Source organism: Heloderma suspectum, chromosome 11, assembly GCF_057233095.1.
Source record: "Heloderma suspectum isolate Gila_16-S chromosome 11, 16-S_ref, whole genome shotgun sequence".
Classification (NCBI taxonomy): domain Eukaryota; kingdom Metazoa; phylum Chordata; class Lepidosauria; order Squamata; family Helodermatidae; genus Heloderma; species Heloderma suspectum.
The window spans coordinates 12,914,231-12,931,043 of NC_139468.1; the positions used below are offsets into that span (position 1 = coordinate 12,914,231).

The window sequence follows — 16,813 nt, forward strand, 5'->3', positions numbered from 1 at the left end:
ATTTTCCCTATTGTATTTGGGGTGAGCTGGTCTTGAATGGGCCATTAAGAACCACTAGCTTGACAAAAGACCTACAAAAGACATATATAATAGAGAGAAAGAGAGAGATGGATCAACACAGTTGCCTCTATTTTTGGACTCTCTTTGGGGCAGTGGCTATGGGGTCTGTTACGATGAGTGCCTGAACTTCCAATTTTATCACTACCCCACTGAGTATAGGTCATCTGCTCTCAGACAAGGTGGCTACTGGGTTCCTTCCATGTCTAAAAAGGACGACACTGTATTCGTGAACACTACCTTTTCCGTTGCTGTGGTTTGAAGAGGCACAAATATCCAAAGGCACAGCATGGGTTAGAGCCTGTAACAGTGTTCTAGAGAGAGACAGACAGACAGACAGACATTGGAAGCCTGGTAAACATCATGTACATATTTAAACTCAACCATCGCAAGATTGGCAGCGCTGTTGTTGCCATAGAAGGCCTGTTCACACAACCATTTACATTCGGTTGGCCCATGTAAAACAGGAGGAAGGCCCATAAACAAAAAAGACGGGGCAGCATAAAATCCACAAGAAATGTGGCTGTGCAGCGGATGCAGTGGCATTAGCCGGTTTGAGGAATGGTTTCCAGCTTCAGGACATAGGGCAAGGCATGGCTGGGCTGGTCCTGCCCTTTGCATATTCAGTCATGTGGGGTGGCACAAAGATGAATGAGCAGCAACAGGCAACCACTCAAAGGCTTCAATGCCAAGGGAAGGGCTGCTCCTGAGGGCTGCCATCCTTGCTGCGGTCCCTTCCAGAGCAGAGGTGCAGAACCTCTTTCAGCCCAAGAGCCAAATTACATTTCAGAGAAGCTCTCGGCGGAGGTGAAGCAGTAGAGTTCTGCAGTGGCCCAGTGCCGTGTCAGCTGGCGGTGGGAGAGTTATGTTTTTGAGCGCCGCCTAGGGATGTCGGAGGAATCCACAATGGAACCAAATGAGTTTGCATACAGATTCTGCTGACTTGAGGACCATTTTTCTAACTTTCCCAATTTTGCGCAAATTTCATCATAGAAACATATGCAAAAACATTTTAAAAAGCAGCCAAAATGTGCATTTCCCCACTGGCTAAAGTGTGAAAATGCACATTTGGGGGGGATTTCATGCACTGGGGGGGATTTGCGTATCCGCACATGTGCGCAGTTGCACAAATGTGCGTTTCTGCCAATTCTGGAACTAAAAAAACCCTGATTCCGTTCATGGACAGACTGCAGAATGAAAGGTGCCTGACAATCTGTGAAACACAGACAGAACAGATTTTACACAATCTGTACATCCCTAGTGCTGCCCTGTGAAAAAGCTCCCTGCAAGTAGGAAGTCAGCTCAGTATAAAATGGGTCAGACTAGCATTTGGCAATCTGAGAAACTGTCCTGGGCACCACCACAAAATGGCTGCCATGGGAGGCATGCAAAAGATGAGTAATCTGCAAAAAGACTTGAGCACAAGGCAGAAGAGGGGTCTGAGCCCCAACACACTAAACAGGTCCTTTGAACCCATTGTTTTCAGCACCACCAGAAACCTGTTTCACAGCAATCCCACCTCCCAGTAAGAAAATGTATTAATTTTTTTAAAAGAAGTGGGAGGGGGAGGACACCTTGGCGGGCACCAAGGACGGTCTCCAGGAGCACCGCGCTGCTTGAGAGCACCATGTTGTCCAGCCCTGGACAGAACCTTTCTCCCTGATGTGATTGTCCTCTGCTTGCAGGGAGTTTTCACACAGAAGAGCATTCAAAAATGATGTCTCCTGCTTGCAGTGGGGCGGTCCGTTCTGCTATCTCAGCTTTACCAGTTGAATGGGTGGCCTGAGAAGAACCTAAAACTCTGGAGGGTGAGCTGGAAGGCCGCCTCTGCCTTAGAGAAGAAAGCAGTCATGGGGCATTTGCTAGAGAAGACAATATGCAAGGAATACGGCGGTTCAGGCAGGAGCAATGATGAAGGTAAACAAGGGGTGAAGTGCACAAAGTGGGGGCATACCGATTTCCATGCTGGTCGCGGTCATAAACAGAAGTACATTTCCCATCGATCCATCCGCAGTAGGGATCCCTCGCCAGCACACAGCTCCCACAGTTGTCCTGGTACGCCCCACACATGGCCATGGGGAGCCGGACCACCTCGCCTTCAGAGGCTACGAAGAGTTCATTCTGCCAAATGAAAAAGAGCGACCGCTGCAGCAAGCTCTCTCAAGCACTAGGGCCAAGAGGCAACGAGCATCAATGCTCAAAGGGCGCATCCCGGACCAGTCTTTCTGCACTCCAGAGGGTACTGCCATTGTGAAAATGCTACAGGCTCCCAGTGTACAAGGTGTTACAAGGACCAGACAATGCTGGCATCCTTGCCTAGACCAGCCACACCCCCAGAATATAGCAAGGGGCCGTAGCTCAGTGGTAAGAGCCCCTGCCTTGCATGCAGAAGGCCCCAGGTTCGGTCCCCGACATCTCCAGGTCGGGCTAGGAAGGAATCCTGCCTGAAACCCTGGAGAGCAACTGCCACTCAGCTGGCCAGTTTGCACTATCACCACAGCCCACCATAGCTCATGTATTTAAGCCACAGTGGGTTGCAGTATGGCTGGGTGGCCATTTTGAATATTCAGCCCCTGCTGGGGGTTGCCATGGTTTATCATATCATCCAAACCCAGGTGGCAGGGGATGTTTGCAGGTTAAACTGCTGTCAGGGTGGAAACTGAGCCGATAGAGCCCCAGAGCAGTTCTGATTCTGAGGAGGAACAGCAATCCGTGGGAGAGGAGCTCGCTCATCTCTCACAGGCACAGCAGCTGGCAGAGATTCCTCCTGCCGGCATTCCTAGGAGAGAGAGTGACCCTGGCAGTGGGATAGATAGTGACCCTGGCAGCCACCTGGAGGGTGGCTTGCTGGACGCTCGATGCTGACACAGGGAGCGACAACAGCTGAAGGGCGCGGAAAGGAGGCGTAGCGCTCGTTTGGCCCGCAAGCAACGGTCGCATCCCAAGGACCCAAGGGAAAGAGGGAGGATCTCTCCCTAGCCCATAAGTTCAGGGTCTTCCTGTGATTCTCCTTCAAATGGGGACCAACTGCCTAACCTGGAGCATAGCCTACTCTGCTATCTTTCCCCAGTGCTGTTCCTTGCTTAGTCGCTAGTGATTAGCATCTGAAAGAGTCATTAAGCTGTAAAAAGATTAAAGCCTTGAAAAGAATCCTTTTGTCTGTGTCTTGAGTTGGCTATTGGAGTAGACTGTAAGAGGCAGCTAGGGCGCTCCTGACAACTACCCCCATATAACCCTAAAACAAGCTATGGGTTATTTGAGGGGTTCTTTAACCCTCAAACCACTGCCTGGGTTTTCATGACATGACAAGCCATGGCAAAAATGGCACCAATATGTGCTCACCATGATGCAACAGCCCCCGTGGGTGATTAAGCCAGAATGGGTAGTTGTGTTGTGTGAACCAGGACTGTGTTGAAAATACCAGGCTAGACAGAACGATGTTCTGACTCAGTATAAGGCAGCTTCCTATGTACCTAATATATACTCACAGTGGCTGGGTTCACACAACATGCTAACCCACACTCAGTTGTGGGTCAACACGCAGGTTGTTGTTGAAGTGTGGGTTGTTTGTTGAACCATGGGTTACCATGTTGTCTGAACCCAGGACATTTTCCGCAGGCCGGCTTGTTAGACATGCAGGTTGGCTTATTTTTCTCAAAGCACCTTGACAGCCCACCGTTTATTGTTGGGCTGTTCAGGGTGGTTAACAAGCCACCCTGCAGAAAATGTCCTGGGTTCAGACAACACGCTAACCTGTGGTTCAACAAACCACCCACGGTTCAACAACAACCCACACTCAGCAACGGAGTGTGGGTTAGCGCATTGTGTGGACCCAGCCAGTGGTACTGCCAGGGTTGAGGGAGCCCTGGGCAAGATGCCACCTAAGGGGGACCCCACAGCAGCCTGCACTGACCAGGCAGCAGGAAGGGAACAAATGTGTCCACCCCTTTTTCCTTCTTTAGAACACCTTTTACAGTGGTTCTCCGGCATGCTGGGCAGCCCAACGACCTCGGGGGGGGGGGATCAAGAAGGAAGGGGGAGTGACCTGTTCCCTTCCTACCACCTGCTCACTCTCCCTCCCAAGGAGATGGTGGCGGCGGCAGCAACAGCACTTTCTCCTTCCCTCTGTGTAATAGAACCCCGTTCCTGTGGGGCTCACAGGCTCCCTGAGCCAACGGAGCTGGCTGCTGCAGCTGGAGTTCTGCTCCACAGCACCCACCCCCCGTGAAAGGTCTGGGGTGCTTTTTATCGAGGAAGAGAAAGGGAAAAGGCGCTGCTGCTCATCGCCCTGCCAACCCTGGACCGTGGGGCCCCAGATCCGCGCCCAGCCCTCGCAGCACCACCGTCCTCTTTCCCTGCATGCATTTCTTTGCTGCATATGTGTTTGTCCTGCGATGTGGCCATTCCAGCCCACGGAAAAGCGCGTCAATGTTTCCGCATCTTTTTGCGGGCCTCGATCCGGTGGTTGAGGCTTTTCCATGGCCCTGGTGCCTTGGCGGCCTTTCAGGGACTCAGCATGCTGTAGTCAGAGTCTACCACAGGGCGGTTTCCCTTACCCTGGCGCTGTCCAAAGTCATGGACAGGATGGCAGAGGAGGATCGGAAGGGCTGGATTTCCAGGACATTCATGGCGGCCTTCGGTAATGCTGCAACCTTGTGGATGGTTCCTTTGTCTGCGCAAAGGACAGAAGAAAGGATTAGGAGGGGCGGGGGGAGATAAGCAGAAGGTGGGCGGTGGGGCTGGATGGACAGAAACCAAGGACGCAAAGGGACCAGCAGTGGGAAATATGGCAAGGTTTTACTATCAACCGTTGCACAGGGCTTAAAGCTGCCAGGATGTGCTGTTTTGTCCTTCCTTCCCCATCCCTTCCCAACACTCCTCTTTTTCCTGCCCTTCAGCCCTTTCCTTTCCCCCCCGCCCCCTCACTCGGGCCTCTGAAGCTTTTTATCTTTGCTGAAGCATATTCTTTGGGCTCAGCTACAAATTAGCTGCTCCAGAAGTCAATTTATTTCATTTGCTGTCAAAAAGCCAGCATGTGGATTCTAATGTCAGGATGGTGCCATGGCCAGGCTGAAAAGGCAGCATAGTGTATTGGCTAGAGCACCTGCCAGATGTGTTGGACAAGAACTCCCATCATCCCCAGTCAGGATGCTGGCTGGGGCTGGTGAGAGTTGTGGTCCAATACATTTGGAAGGCCCTGGTTCTAGGAGTCTGGGCTAGAGTGTTGGGCATTGGGAGACCCAGGTTCAAATCCCCACTCAACCATGAGGCTTGCTGGGTGATCTCTGTAGCCTCAAGTTCTAGCTTTTGGGGAGAGAGAGTTGAGCCCTAATGAGTCCCAGCAGCATCGCAGGGCTGAGCGGCCAGTGGAGGAGTTCACTCACAGCAGCAGCAATACCGAGGCCTATTGCGGGCCGCTTGTACCGTCATCCCATCACACCCAGTACTGGAAGGTCTCCGCTGGTTGCTTTCTGGGCTGAGTTCAAGGCATTGGCTTTAGCGGCTAAAGCTCTTCATGGCTTAGGGGTGGCTATCTGAGGAACCGCCTATCTCAGCATGAACCTGCTTGGTTCTTAGGACTGGCTGCTTTATTTTCTGAACTTTTTGAGAAGCCATGTTGGCTGGCTTCAGAAAGGCCGCATAGAGATCCCATACATAAATTAAATAAATAGTTAGCACACTACCTGTGGCCAAATAGAAGACATCGTAGGTCTTCCCGTCAGCCGCCTGGACCTGGTGGACGCGGATTTGCTGGTAGCGATGCTTGCTGTAGAATCTGGCTTCCTGCTTCACTCTGTGCAGCACCTCGGGGTGGCTGTCTGCCACTTTGAAGGTCTCATGGGGCGTCTTCTGTCCTCCTTCCAGACACTGTTAAGAGGGACACATAGATGATGCAACTGGATTAGGCTAGGCAAGGAATGATACAGTGATTAGAAGCCCTGCTCCCAACACCTGAGCCAGATCTACACCTCGTGTCGTATCGATACGATCCCATCACGGTAACGCTATATCCTTCCTGAGCATTTATACGTCATAGCACACACAAGGACATCTGTTGGGGTATTATGGATAATACTGAATAAATAGCGGGAAATAATACTAGAAAAGTGGTATATAGAATGTGCCCCAACCATTATCAGTGCACTTCAATACCGATAAAAAAAGCACTAGTGTAGGTCTGCCCTGGATTCTCTAAGGACCCATTTGGCTTTTGACCTACCAGACACCCTGTGCACATCTGCAAGCTTCTCCAAGCCATGAAGACTAGAAACTTGCTTTTCCCTTAAAAAAAAAACAACTGCAGTGCAGATTTCAGTTTCAGAATGGCTCACCAAAAAAAGTTGGATGAGGCATCGCTAATGAAATTAACTTGTTTTTCAGGAAGCTATTCTAGAAATGAAATGCCTTCAAAGATGGCCTTTTCATATAACTTACTGAAACAATAACTTTCTAGAAAAGTTACCACCAATTGTTTCCTTCTTGTCGAGATGTTAATCAATGTCTGAATAACTTAAAAATCAATGTTGGGGTGGGGGGTCCTGATTAATTTATTCAAGGGCATTATAAAGCATACTGATTATGTTTAGTTTTCCATTTTTTCCTAAATTTCACCAGTTCATTCATTCTTAGTAATTTTTATATGTATTTTTTGTATGACTTTAATAAGCAAAATTAAAATCTGCACTGCATGACATGTTCTATACGTTCCCAGTTACATGGAAGTTTTGACTCCATAAACTGGGTACCTTGCACGTTTTTCTTCTTGCCCTCCCAACAGTCACTCCATAATGCATACAAGATCTTACCTGTCTTTTCAATATTCCGCTTCCCCAGATTTAAATCTTACCTCTACTTATTTCACGGATGGGCAAACCAGGGCAAGAGGTGATATGGCTGCCTACCTGCAGTCACCCACTGACAACATGTCTACGCTGCAGCTTCCTACACTTTCAGTTCCGTACATCTAATCCCTCCATTCCCTCCACACTCTGCACGTTCATATGGATATACCCCAAGGCTACTCCACGGTGGGAAGAGAACCTAAAACTTTCCCCACTTTCACTTGCCTATGTCCCTTACCTGCCCAGGCCTCACAGCGGGGAGAACATCAGTATAGCCTTTGAGAGGTGATGTCTGGAAAACTTTGTTGATTTCACCAACAGAATAGACACAGACTGCTGAATACTCCCTGTGGATAAGAGCGAAAAGCAGTTCATCAGCCTGTTGGCAATATCATAGAATAGTAGGGTTGGAAGGGGCCTACAAGGCCAATACAGACTACTTTGGGTAAAATCCAATGTAAGCCCTACTTAGAGTAGACCCATTGAAATGAATTGGACAAGTTAGTCTTGATCTTATAGTAGACCCATTCAAAGGGTAAGTAGGGCTTACTTTGGATTGCACCCTTTGTTTTTTATTACCCTGCTGTTCTGTTAAAATAGAGGTGGGGAACCCATAGTCTTCTGACTAATTTCATGCAGGTAGTAGATATGGGGTGCATAGAGAAAGAAAACTGGGATGGGGGGGAGAGAGAGAGAGAGAGAGAAAGAGCTAAACAATCTTACAGTGTGGTAACTCCACCCACTTTGGGCTCCTCCTACTGCCCACCCATTAGTTCATGCAACCCACGACAGATCAGCCCCGAGAAAATGCAGCCCTTGACAGGAGGAACATTCCCCGCCTCTGTGTTAACACAGCCAAAGCAGTTTAGGAAAAAAGAAAAGAAATACATGCAAATAGAAAATCAAACAACATGGAACAGTAAAATGACGCACTAGCACATCAGAAAAGCAAACCATTTCTAAAACAGGCTATAACAATCCCTTAATATAGAAGATGGTATATATAAAGCTAGTTGAAATTTTAACGAGCCTCCAGAAGCTGTCTAAAAAGAGAGAGAGGAGGACCCTGGTTGGTCTCCACTGGGAAGGTATTTCATCATCTTAGTGTCACCACAAAAAAGGCCCTATCTCCTGTACCGGCACCTTTGAGGTCATGTAACATTGTGGGAAGAGCCGCAGTTCAGTGATAGGAGCATACGCTTTCCATGCAGCAGGTGCCGGGGTTTTAATAGCCAGCATCTCCAGGGGGAGCTGGGGGAAAACCCCTCTGAAACCATGGAGAACCCCTCCTGGTTTGGTGACCTTCTCCAACACGGTGCCCTCCAGATGTTTTAGATGACAACTTCTAGGATTCCTGACCACTGGCCATGTTGGCTGGGGCTGATGGGAGCTGAAGTCCAAAATATGATGGGAACTGAAGTTGGATGATGGGAGTTGAAGCTGAAGACTAGCCCTCTCCGACCTGGGAGTTAGAGTTGGAGTTGAAGTTGGATGATGAAGCTGAAGTTGAAGACTAGCCTTCTCCAACCTGGTGCCCTCCAGATGCTTCAGACTACAACTCCCAGAATTCTCCATCATTATATATGTTGGCTAAGGCCGATGGGAGTCAAAGTCCAAACCATCCAGAGAGCACCAGGTTGTGGGGAAGGAGGCTGTGTAGACAATACTGAGCTAGACAGACCCATGGTCTGACTCAGGAGAAGGCAACTTCCCGAAAGGATGAAGAGCAGGGCCTCTGATGCTGCTCTCAAGGGCTGGGTAGGTTCATGTGACAGCAGGAAATATACATATATGCTCTTACATTGATATGGAACTCAGGGTACATAAGATTTCTTAGACTCTGACCAGTCCCAGGACTACTTAGCTTTCAGCCTTCACACAATTGGCTACATCAGAGGTGTTGAACCTCTTTCAGCCCATGGGCCAAATTCCATTTTGGAGAAGCTCTCGAGGGCCAGATTTCAGCAGTGGGCATGGCCAAAAGCAAGAGGGGCATGCCCAAAAAGACCAGCACATTTTAGCTTGAAACTCTTACTGCCACTGGCTAAGCCTTAGGAGAGGCATTTCAACCGTTTAGAATAGAGGACAAAGCACACAAAAGCCAAGAAACTACCAACAATCGGCAGTCAGGGGAGGAGGTGGGAGTCCAGTCAGGCTGGATTTGGACCACTGGCCAGAGGCTTAACATCCCTGGCCTACATCTTGGACCTTGGTCCACCCCAAACCCAAGTCACATCCATGCCAGGAGCCATCATTGGCACAGAGGAAGCCCCTTCTACACATCCCCCCCCCCATTCATCCACATACAACCAAGGAAACAAGGCACTCACCACTCGTTTGAGAAGAGCCCGTACACTTTCGTCTCAGACCAGTGGGCAGACTCAAGGATAAAGACGTCCTGCAGCTGGTTAAAGTGCCGGTCAGAGGCCGGGTCAACACAGAGCAACGTGGCCTTCAGGAAGGTCGTCCACTTGGCACCAGAGAGCGAACCGCTGCCTCCTTTGTCTCCCTGCAAAGCGGGGAAGGAAAGAAAGGCCTTTGATCAGAGGCTGGCAACTGACTGCTCCTGGGCCAAACTCTAAGCTTTGCACACAAGCACTGAAAGTTGCATCATGGAAAGCATGTGCAGTGGTAAGCAACATGGCACCCAAACGTAGCCTGCACTGAACCCTTTCCCATCTGCAGTGCCCAACTTATTTCTAAAGACATTGCAGGGGCTTTTCAGTGGTAGCACCCCATTTCTGTAACTCCCTTCCCAGAGAGGTTCACCTAGTGCCAAGGGAATATACAGTAGATATAGATATAATTTGTCCAGACCTAATACGATATATATTTTATGCTGGATTAGAAAAAACAATAATATCCTTAAGAGTTTGGTTGCAATACTGTATATTATTGCAATTATTTGCTTGTTTTTATTTTGTTTTATGGATTGTTACTGGGGTTCTTTTCCTTCATTGTATTGGTTTTATGTAAGCTACTCTGGGATCCTCACTGGCTTAAGAGTGGGGAGGACGGGGACCCCAAACAGGCAGCAGTTTCACAAAGAGTAAAAACCAATTATCAGTATCCCAAATTCTTCTCCCAGCAAAATTCAACAGCAACTTCATTCAATGGAAGGGGGGGAAAGGACCCGTCTCTTACGAACTTCCAGCTCTTCTAAAAGCATTCTTACCTTGTACTCTCAGACATTATTTGCTTCATAGCATTGGCATAGAATAGCCTTGCCCAGCTGGGTGGCATGCAGATGTGTTAGCCTAGAACTCCTATCATCCCCAGCCAGTAGTGCATGGACTGGGGATGTTGGGAGTTGTGGGAGAAAGGCTGGCATAAAATATTTGATGTCCCTCTTGTTAGCGTGTTTGGCTCCTACAATCTTTCGTTTAGGAACACTTTGCTTCCCCATCTGAAATCCAGACTCTGAATTTTAAAATGCCAAGGAGAAGAGGGCTTTGGAGGCCACCTAGTCCAGCCCCCTGCTCAGTGCAAGAGGTCTAGCGCATCCCCAAAAGATTCTGTCTGGCCTCTGCTTGAAAACTCCCAGCCAGGGAGAACTCACCACCCCTCTAGATGCCATTGTTGGTCTTCCAGTTTATCCTAATGTTGAACCAAAATCTACCCTGCTTATAACTTCAGCTGATTAGACCTGGGTCTGCCTTCTGGCCCTCTTCAATGCAGCATCCCCTCAGGTGTTTGATAAATGCTATCACATCTTGGGGGGGGGGGCATAGCTCAGTGGTAGAGCCCCTGCTTTGTACGCAGAAGGTCCCAGGTTCGATCCCCAGTATCTCCAGGTGGGGCTGGAAAAAAAACCCTGCCCGAAACCCTGGAGATCCCCCACCAATCAATGTTGACCATACTGGACCAAGGGTCTGACCCAGTATAAGGCAGTTTCCTATGTCTTTGCTTGTTAGTCTTCTCTTCGCCGGGGTGAACATACCCAGTTCCTTCAACCAGGGATAGCCCAAGACATCTTGCCGCCTGAGGCAAAGAAGAAGATTGCGCTCCCTCCAGTTCCATGTTCAAAAGCTGACTTTGCTAGCAGTTGAATCTTGCTTCAAGACTAGCTAGGAGACAGCTTCCTCCACTGCACCTGAAGGCCGCAGGCCCTCTTAGTGGGGACAGGGCAGGCTACGTGGCACACAGCTCTCTCCTCCAATACCGTGCTGGCGCCTCCCAGCAGGTGCCACCTGAAGCGACTACCTCACTCTACCTAAAGGTAGGGCCGGCCCTGCCTTCAACACTGCTTCATAGGACTTGTTCTCCTATGACAGGGGTGTTGGACCTCAGGCCCAGGGGCCAAATCTGCCCCTCCTGGAGTCCCAATGCAAGCTTCCAGGGGTTTTCCAGATGGCTACACCCCTTCATCACATCACAAGGCGTTTTCTGGCTTCTTCCCCGCCCCCCTGCCCCAATCCTGTGGCTACTTCCCAGCTTTTACTCATTTTTTCCACCATTCTAAAAAGTTGAAATGCGTCTCCTAAGTTACTGGAGGTAAGAGATTTAAGGTAAAATAGATTGGGATTTCGGAAATTTTGGCTCCACCAAAGTAAAAAAAGAAACTGCTGCACCAATTGAATTCCCAAAGCGTTTCGAAACTTGGTCTTTCTCAAGGGAAAACCTCTTGGAGATTCTTTTGGAGGATTCCTCTCCCTTGCTTCTTCCAAAGAAGACTGAAAAGACTGAAAAGTCTTATTTTGGTAGAAGACTTTTGGAAAGGTAGAATACTTTGGAAGAAGCAAGGGAGAGGGAATCCTCCAGAAGTATTTTCCCTCCACCCTTCCGCCTCCGCCTCCACTCACCACGAGAATGTGGCCCCCGAGAGCTTGGCTGAAACTGAATCCAGCCGTCAGGCTGACAGAGGTTCTGCACCCCGTCCAGTGAGGAATGAACTGGCTTCTCATCCAGCTGCGCTCTCTGCAAAAGACACCCCCCCCCCCCAGCTCTTTACCTTGCACAGCTGAGCCACCCTGGAGATTCTCTTTGGGGCCTCCGCATTCCTTGGCGAGTCAGGGTTGTCCTCTCGGAAGAAGTAGTAGATCTTATCATTGTACGCCTGGTCTTGCTTGATGACAGCGGCCTTGACAAACTGGGGGTCTGGGAAGGGACAAGACAGAGCTCCGGGTGAGATGAGAAGGGACCAAGCAGGGGCTTACACAGATTGCTCGACTCAGCTCGAGGCTGCTAGACCTCCAGGGCCTGGAACACAGCTTCATTCTGCATATTTGCTACTGCCTTCATTAAATGTTATTTGGAGAGGTACCAGGCCTGAACAGGGTTGGCACCAAAGGTTCCCCAAAGCCTGAGGATACTTCCCTCTTGCACTTGGATGGTTCCATTTTGGCTACATAAGCACTGGCTCTCACAGCCTGAGCACTGGAAATACAAGGAAGAATAACAGTGTCCCTGCGGAGGAGAAAGCCCTGCCGGTCACGTCTGTTGTGCGCTGGAAATGCCCCCGGCAGCCTCTCCTCTGCTACATGAGCTCAGAGAAGAAAGGCCCTCAGCGGGGAGGCACCGAGTGGAACGTTGCATCACTGGAGACTCATTATCGAGGGTTTCCCGTTGTTAGGGGAACTCAGCCTCCATTGTGTTAATTGCGCGGAAGGCTCCGGCTTCTGTTATCTCCTGCTCCGAGCCACTCCCTCCAAGGGAAAGGTTGCGTTTGTTTTCAACTGGCAACTTTTTTCTCCCTTTAGCCATGATGCTCGTTCTTCACTGGGGATGCCTTAGAAACCTTCAGGTTTCCTTCCTCTGAAGATCTGTCAAATAAGGTGGCCAGGTGGCCTACTTTACAGAGGACATTCCTCTATTTGAAGAGCTGTCCGGTCCAACTCCAGTTCAAAAAAAAAAGAACCATAAGAAGGGAGGGCAGCAGGTGCCTTGAAGTAACCCAGCACCTTTTAGCACCTGGACACCAGACTGAGCAGGCACACTGTGGTGAGATATATTATATGACATCCTATCATTCCCAGCCATGCTGGCTTGGAATGATGGGAGCGGAAGTCCAAGACCTCTGGAGAGCACCAGGGTGGGTATGCTGCTATAAAGCAGCATAAGTGAAGGGTTAGTCGCCTTACAGATGTGTTGTTGAGGAGGGGTGAGAATGGGGGAAAGTGAGCCAAGCGGCCGGGGACCCCCACCCCTTCAAGAAACACAGCACTCACTATCCATCACGGTGTCACTGGTGTACAGCTCGGCAGACCCTCGAATCCGACGGAAACGTGGGATCCGCCCATTGTACTGGTGCTTCTTGATGGTAGAGTAGATATCTTTACCTGCAGGGGAGCAAATGTATGCAGACGAAATGTCAGTATGAGTAGAGATGGGTTGATTTGTCAAGACTGTTTCCGAGGACATCCTCCTTTTCCCACCTCCCATGCCAGTTCCATGTGGATCTTTCTCTCTTTCTTATTTTATGGGGGGAAATCTGTATGTATTTTTGTGCACATTTTTTAAATGAACACATGCTCCACTGAGAAAGGCGCGTTTGCACACATTTTAGAAATGTACCCAGTGGGTTTTGCACAGTTTTCAAATATGTGCAAGTTGAACACATTTTGCTTTCTTTCATAGATTTCATCACGTGTACAGATTTCCGACCACTTTGCATCTGTGTTTGCAATCCATTAGGTTTTTTACACTCCTAATTATTTTGTTCATTTTCTATCAATGGAGAGGCAACAGATTTGGGATCTCATAAAAGGGCAGGAAATTGTTCATTCTTTCCTTGCTCATTCTGGTTTTTGTTACCACCAGGGATGGGGAGAGATCCTTGTGGGGTTTCTTGCCTCATGTGCCAAAATAACTTGGGTTTGTGTGCCATTTGCTGCTCTCTCTCAGGTGGCAAAAACGGCTGGCCCCACTCAGTGCTTAGGATAAAATGGCACAAGCTACAAGCAAACACATCAACGCATCAACGCATCTGGTCCAGAGCAGGCGCGAGCAGCACATGCAATCCAAACAGTTTCCTGTCACAGCAATCATTTTGGAAGAAGCCAGTCACAATGCAGTCTCAGAAGGGCACCCTGGGAGCCCTTGCAACATCACAGAGACCACGGGGCCAAAAGTCTTGGCTTGCATGGCGCAGCTGCTTGGGGGTGGGGACTCACAACTATCGGTCTGGCGAGGGGTCACTGTTCGCACAAGAACTATGAGCCAGTGTGGCATAGTGGTTAGATCGTTGGACTGGGACTTGGGAAATCTGGGTTTTAGTCCCCACTGGGCCATAAAGCTCACTGGGCCATAAAGCTCACTTTGGGCCAGTCACTGCCTCTCAACCTAAGGTACCTCACAGGGCTGTTGTGAGCATAAAACTGAGAGGACTATGTAAGCCACCTTGCAAGATAAAAAAGGCAGGAGGAGGAGGAGGAGGAGAAGGAGAAGGAGAAGGAAGTATTCATTCAGACTTACCATCCACCAGGACAAGGGTGTTTTGGTCCAGGCCAAAGGGTGCCAGGCTCTGGGCATCGATGCCTGGCTCCTTCTTCCCACCCACCTGCAGGAGGACAGAAAAGGCAATGCCACACGGATATTTCCCAGTCAGGTGCTGCTGGCCGTCCAGCACTTCACAGAGAGGAGACAGTGGGGGCCCTGCTCTCAGCTCCTCTCCTCACACAAGCCTGGAGTGCTGTCAGAGATGCCCTGGGGCCAGGGCTCACAGGGACACAGTGCCAACACTTTTGCATTAGAAGAGACGCTGGCGTCATCTGCCTTCCCACCCCCACTCCCTCCGAGTTCCTTGTTCCCTCTGACAAGCCAGGGCAGCTCCTTTCCCCCCCGAGCTGCCTCATTAGCAGCACAGGCTATCATGACGTCTGAACCCAGCAAGGGTGGGTGGCTGGGGAAGTTTGCACCCCCCCTCCGAAACCCATGGCTTGTTCTAGGGTTGCTGAGTGGCTTGTAAACCACCCCAGCCACCACCCGGACATCACAACAGCCCCCCCTCATCCAGTGAGGGTGATTCTGCTAATTAGGTGGTTCCTGGACCTGAGGTACGGGGGCAATGGGGTGCTTGTGGCAAAGGAGACACAGAAGAGGCAAGTTTGGAGGAAAGGGCTGATGGAAGAGAAAGTTTGGGCATCGGGGGGGGGGGTCCGGGAGGCAGTTCCAGGCCCAAGGGGCCGAAGGCCTTAGGAAGGCAGTGGAGCTAGATGGAGGTTCCCAACCTTTTTGGGTTGATGGGCACATTTAGAATGTTGATGAGTGTTGTGGGCTGTCTCACAAAATGGCTGCAATGGGAGGGCTTGCCCATTCAGAAAATGGCTGCCGTGGCTGGTCACACAACACCCATTTCCCAAGCAGGTGAGACTAAAAGAAAAGCAACTTGCCCAAGAACCAATAAGGCAGAGGTGGGATCCGAGCTCCAAAACACAAAACTAGTGTTTCAAACCCAAGTAGAGATGGTGCGGGAGGGCAGCCCTTCACTTGCAGCATGCCAGCCTCCCGGGTAACAAAAAGAGAAAGAAATGTAATTAGAAATATCTTTAAAAGGAAAATAAAAATCAGAAGAGGCAAGGAGCCTGGTGGGCACTTAGTGGCATGTCTGTGGGCACATTGGTACCATGCAGAAGACCAGGGCTAAGGTCATACAGGCAGTGATGTAGCAGGACACAAGAGCAGATAGATTCGGGGCGGGGGGGGGGGAGATCACAGAAGCCAAACTCCACTCCTTACCCAATTCCAGCAGGTGGGCCTGCAGGCGTTGGTGCCACAGATCAACAGCTTGTCGTCATATTTTTCCAGCAGTGTGAGATAGTTCTTGGCATCCTCCTGGAGGGAAAAAGAGAAAATGGCTGAGATGAAGAAGAGAAGAAAAACACTGTATTAGCCTCAACTTATTCTGGCAGACTTGGAGCAGTGGCCTTATTATCTGTGGGGGCCTACCTTCTCCTTCAGTTAGAATCCCCCCCCCTCGAACAAGAGACCCTCTGGATGTAAAGCATGCACTCTACCATGGGATGCTTATTTTACTCTCCCCACTTGCTGGATAATTGAGGAGGGTAACAGAGAAAGAGAGAGGGGACACCCTTGTAAAGGTGTTCAGGGGGTGGCTACAGCTAGTTCTCCAGACTTACCTGATTTCTGCAGTTTAAGTCCGATCCGTTTACTCCAAAAGGCTCCTGAATGAAAAAGGAGGGGAGAAAAATACACACATCATTTTTCATTCAGCTTCCATCTATACCGGGGGGGGGGGCAGCATGCAGCCCCCCAGGCCTTTCTTGTGAACCCAGCCCCGCTACCCAATTTGCCACTGTAGCAGCAGCAGAATTGTATCTGGGGAGAAGCCTCCCAGGAGCGCGGCTTTGCTTCCGAAGGAGGGATGCGGGGAGTGCGAATCTCATTTTCAAGCAAAATCGGTGCTTTTTTTGCTGGCATGTCGCCCAGTTTCAGTGACAAATTTGGTGGCAGGGGTGCAGCCCCCAGTGGGGTCCAGGGAGAGCAATGCAGCCCCCGAACCCCCAGACGTTGCCCACCACATATGGATATAATTTGTATTCTTTTAAAAAAGAGATCAAATTAAATATGAATTCAACACACACAGCTGGAACATATAGCTTAGAATGAAGATGGCATGATAGAGGATCAAAAAAATAAAGCACCTCCAAGTACAGGTCCATTTGTAGCCAAAACAGTGCCATCCACACACAAGAGGGAAGTATCAGCAGGCTTGGGAAACCCTGAGGTTTGCAGAACTGCAAATACGTATATGAGGGAAAAAAACCTTTCAGGAAGCACCCAAAATGCAACCCTCTGAGGACGGAGTGTGCTTCGTGGCCACAGAATGCTAAGGGACTGTTGGAGGTGGAGCCAGGAAAGGGGAAATGCAGGGCCGGCCCTCCCATTAGGCAGAGTGAAGCACTCGCCTCAGGCAGCAGACGTGAGGGGCGAGGAAGAGCGGTGAGGTGTTGGAG

At 49.8% G+C, this 16,813-nt stretch overlaps 1 protein-coding gene across 1 annotated transcript in view; it reads right to left on the bottom strand.

The window, feature by feature from the left end:
* The window catches only part of LOC146337001 (semaphorin-7A-like), a 57,233-nt gene that overhangs the window by 4,857 nt on the left and 35,563 nt on the right, over positions 1 to 16,813 (bottom strand). The window contains exons 3-13 of the mRNA XM_084816880.1: positions 15,977 to 16,021; positions 15,576 to 15,671; positions 14,313 to 14,397; positions 13,067 to 13,177; positions 11,851 to 11,996; positions 9,230 to 9,408; positions 7,138 to 7,246; positions 5,742 to 5,925; positions 4,614 to 4,729; positions 2,012 to 2,178; positions 298 to 371 (exon numbers count right to left, since the gene is read on the bottom strand). Of these exons, the coding sequence (XP_084673006.1) occupies positions 298 to 371; positions 2,012 to 2,178; positions 4,614 to 4,729; positions 5,742 to 5,925; positions 7,138 to 7,246; positions 9,230 to 9,408; positions 11,851 to 11,996; positions 13,067 to 13,177; positions 14,313 to 14,397; positions 15,576 to 15,671; positions 15,977 to 16,021 (1,312 nt within the window). The remainder of the gene's footprint in view (positions 1 to 297; positions 372 to 2,011; positions 2,179 to 4,613; positions 4,730 to 5,741; positions 5,926 to 7,137; positions 7,247 to 9,229; positions 9,409 to 11,850; positions 11,997 to 13,066; positions 13,178 to 14,312; positions 14,398 to 15,575; positions 15,672 to 15,976; positions 16,022 to 16,813) is intronic.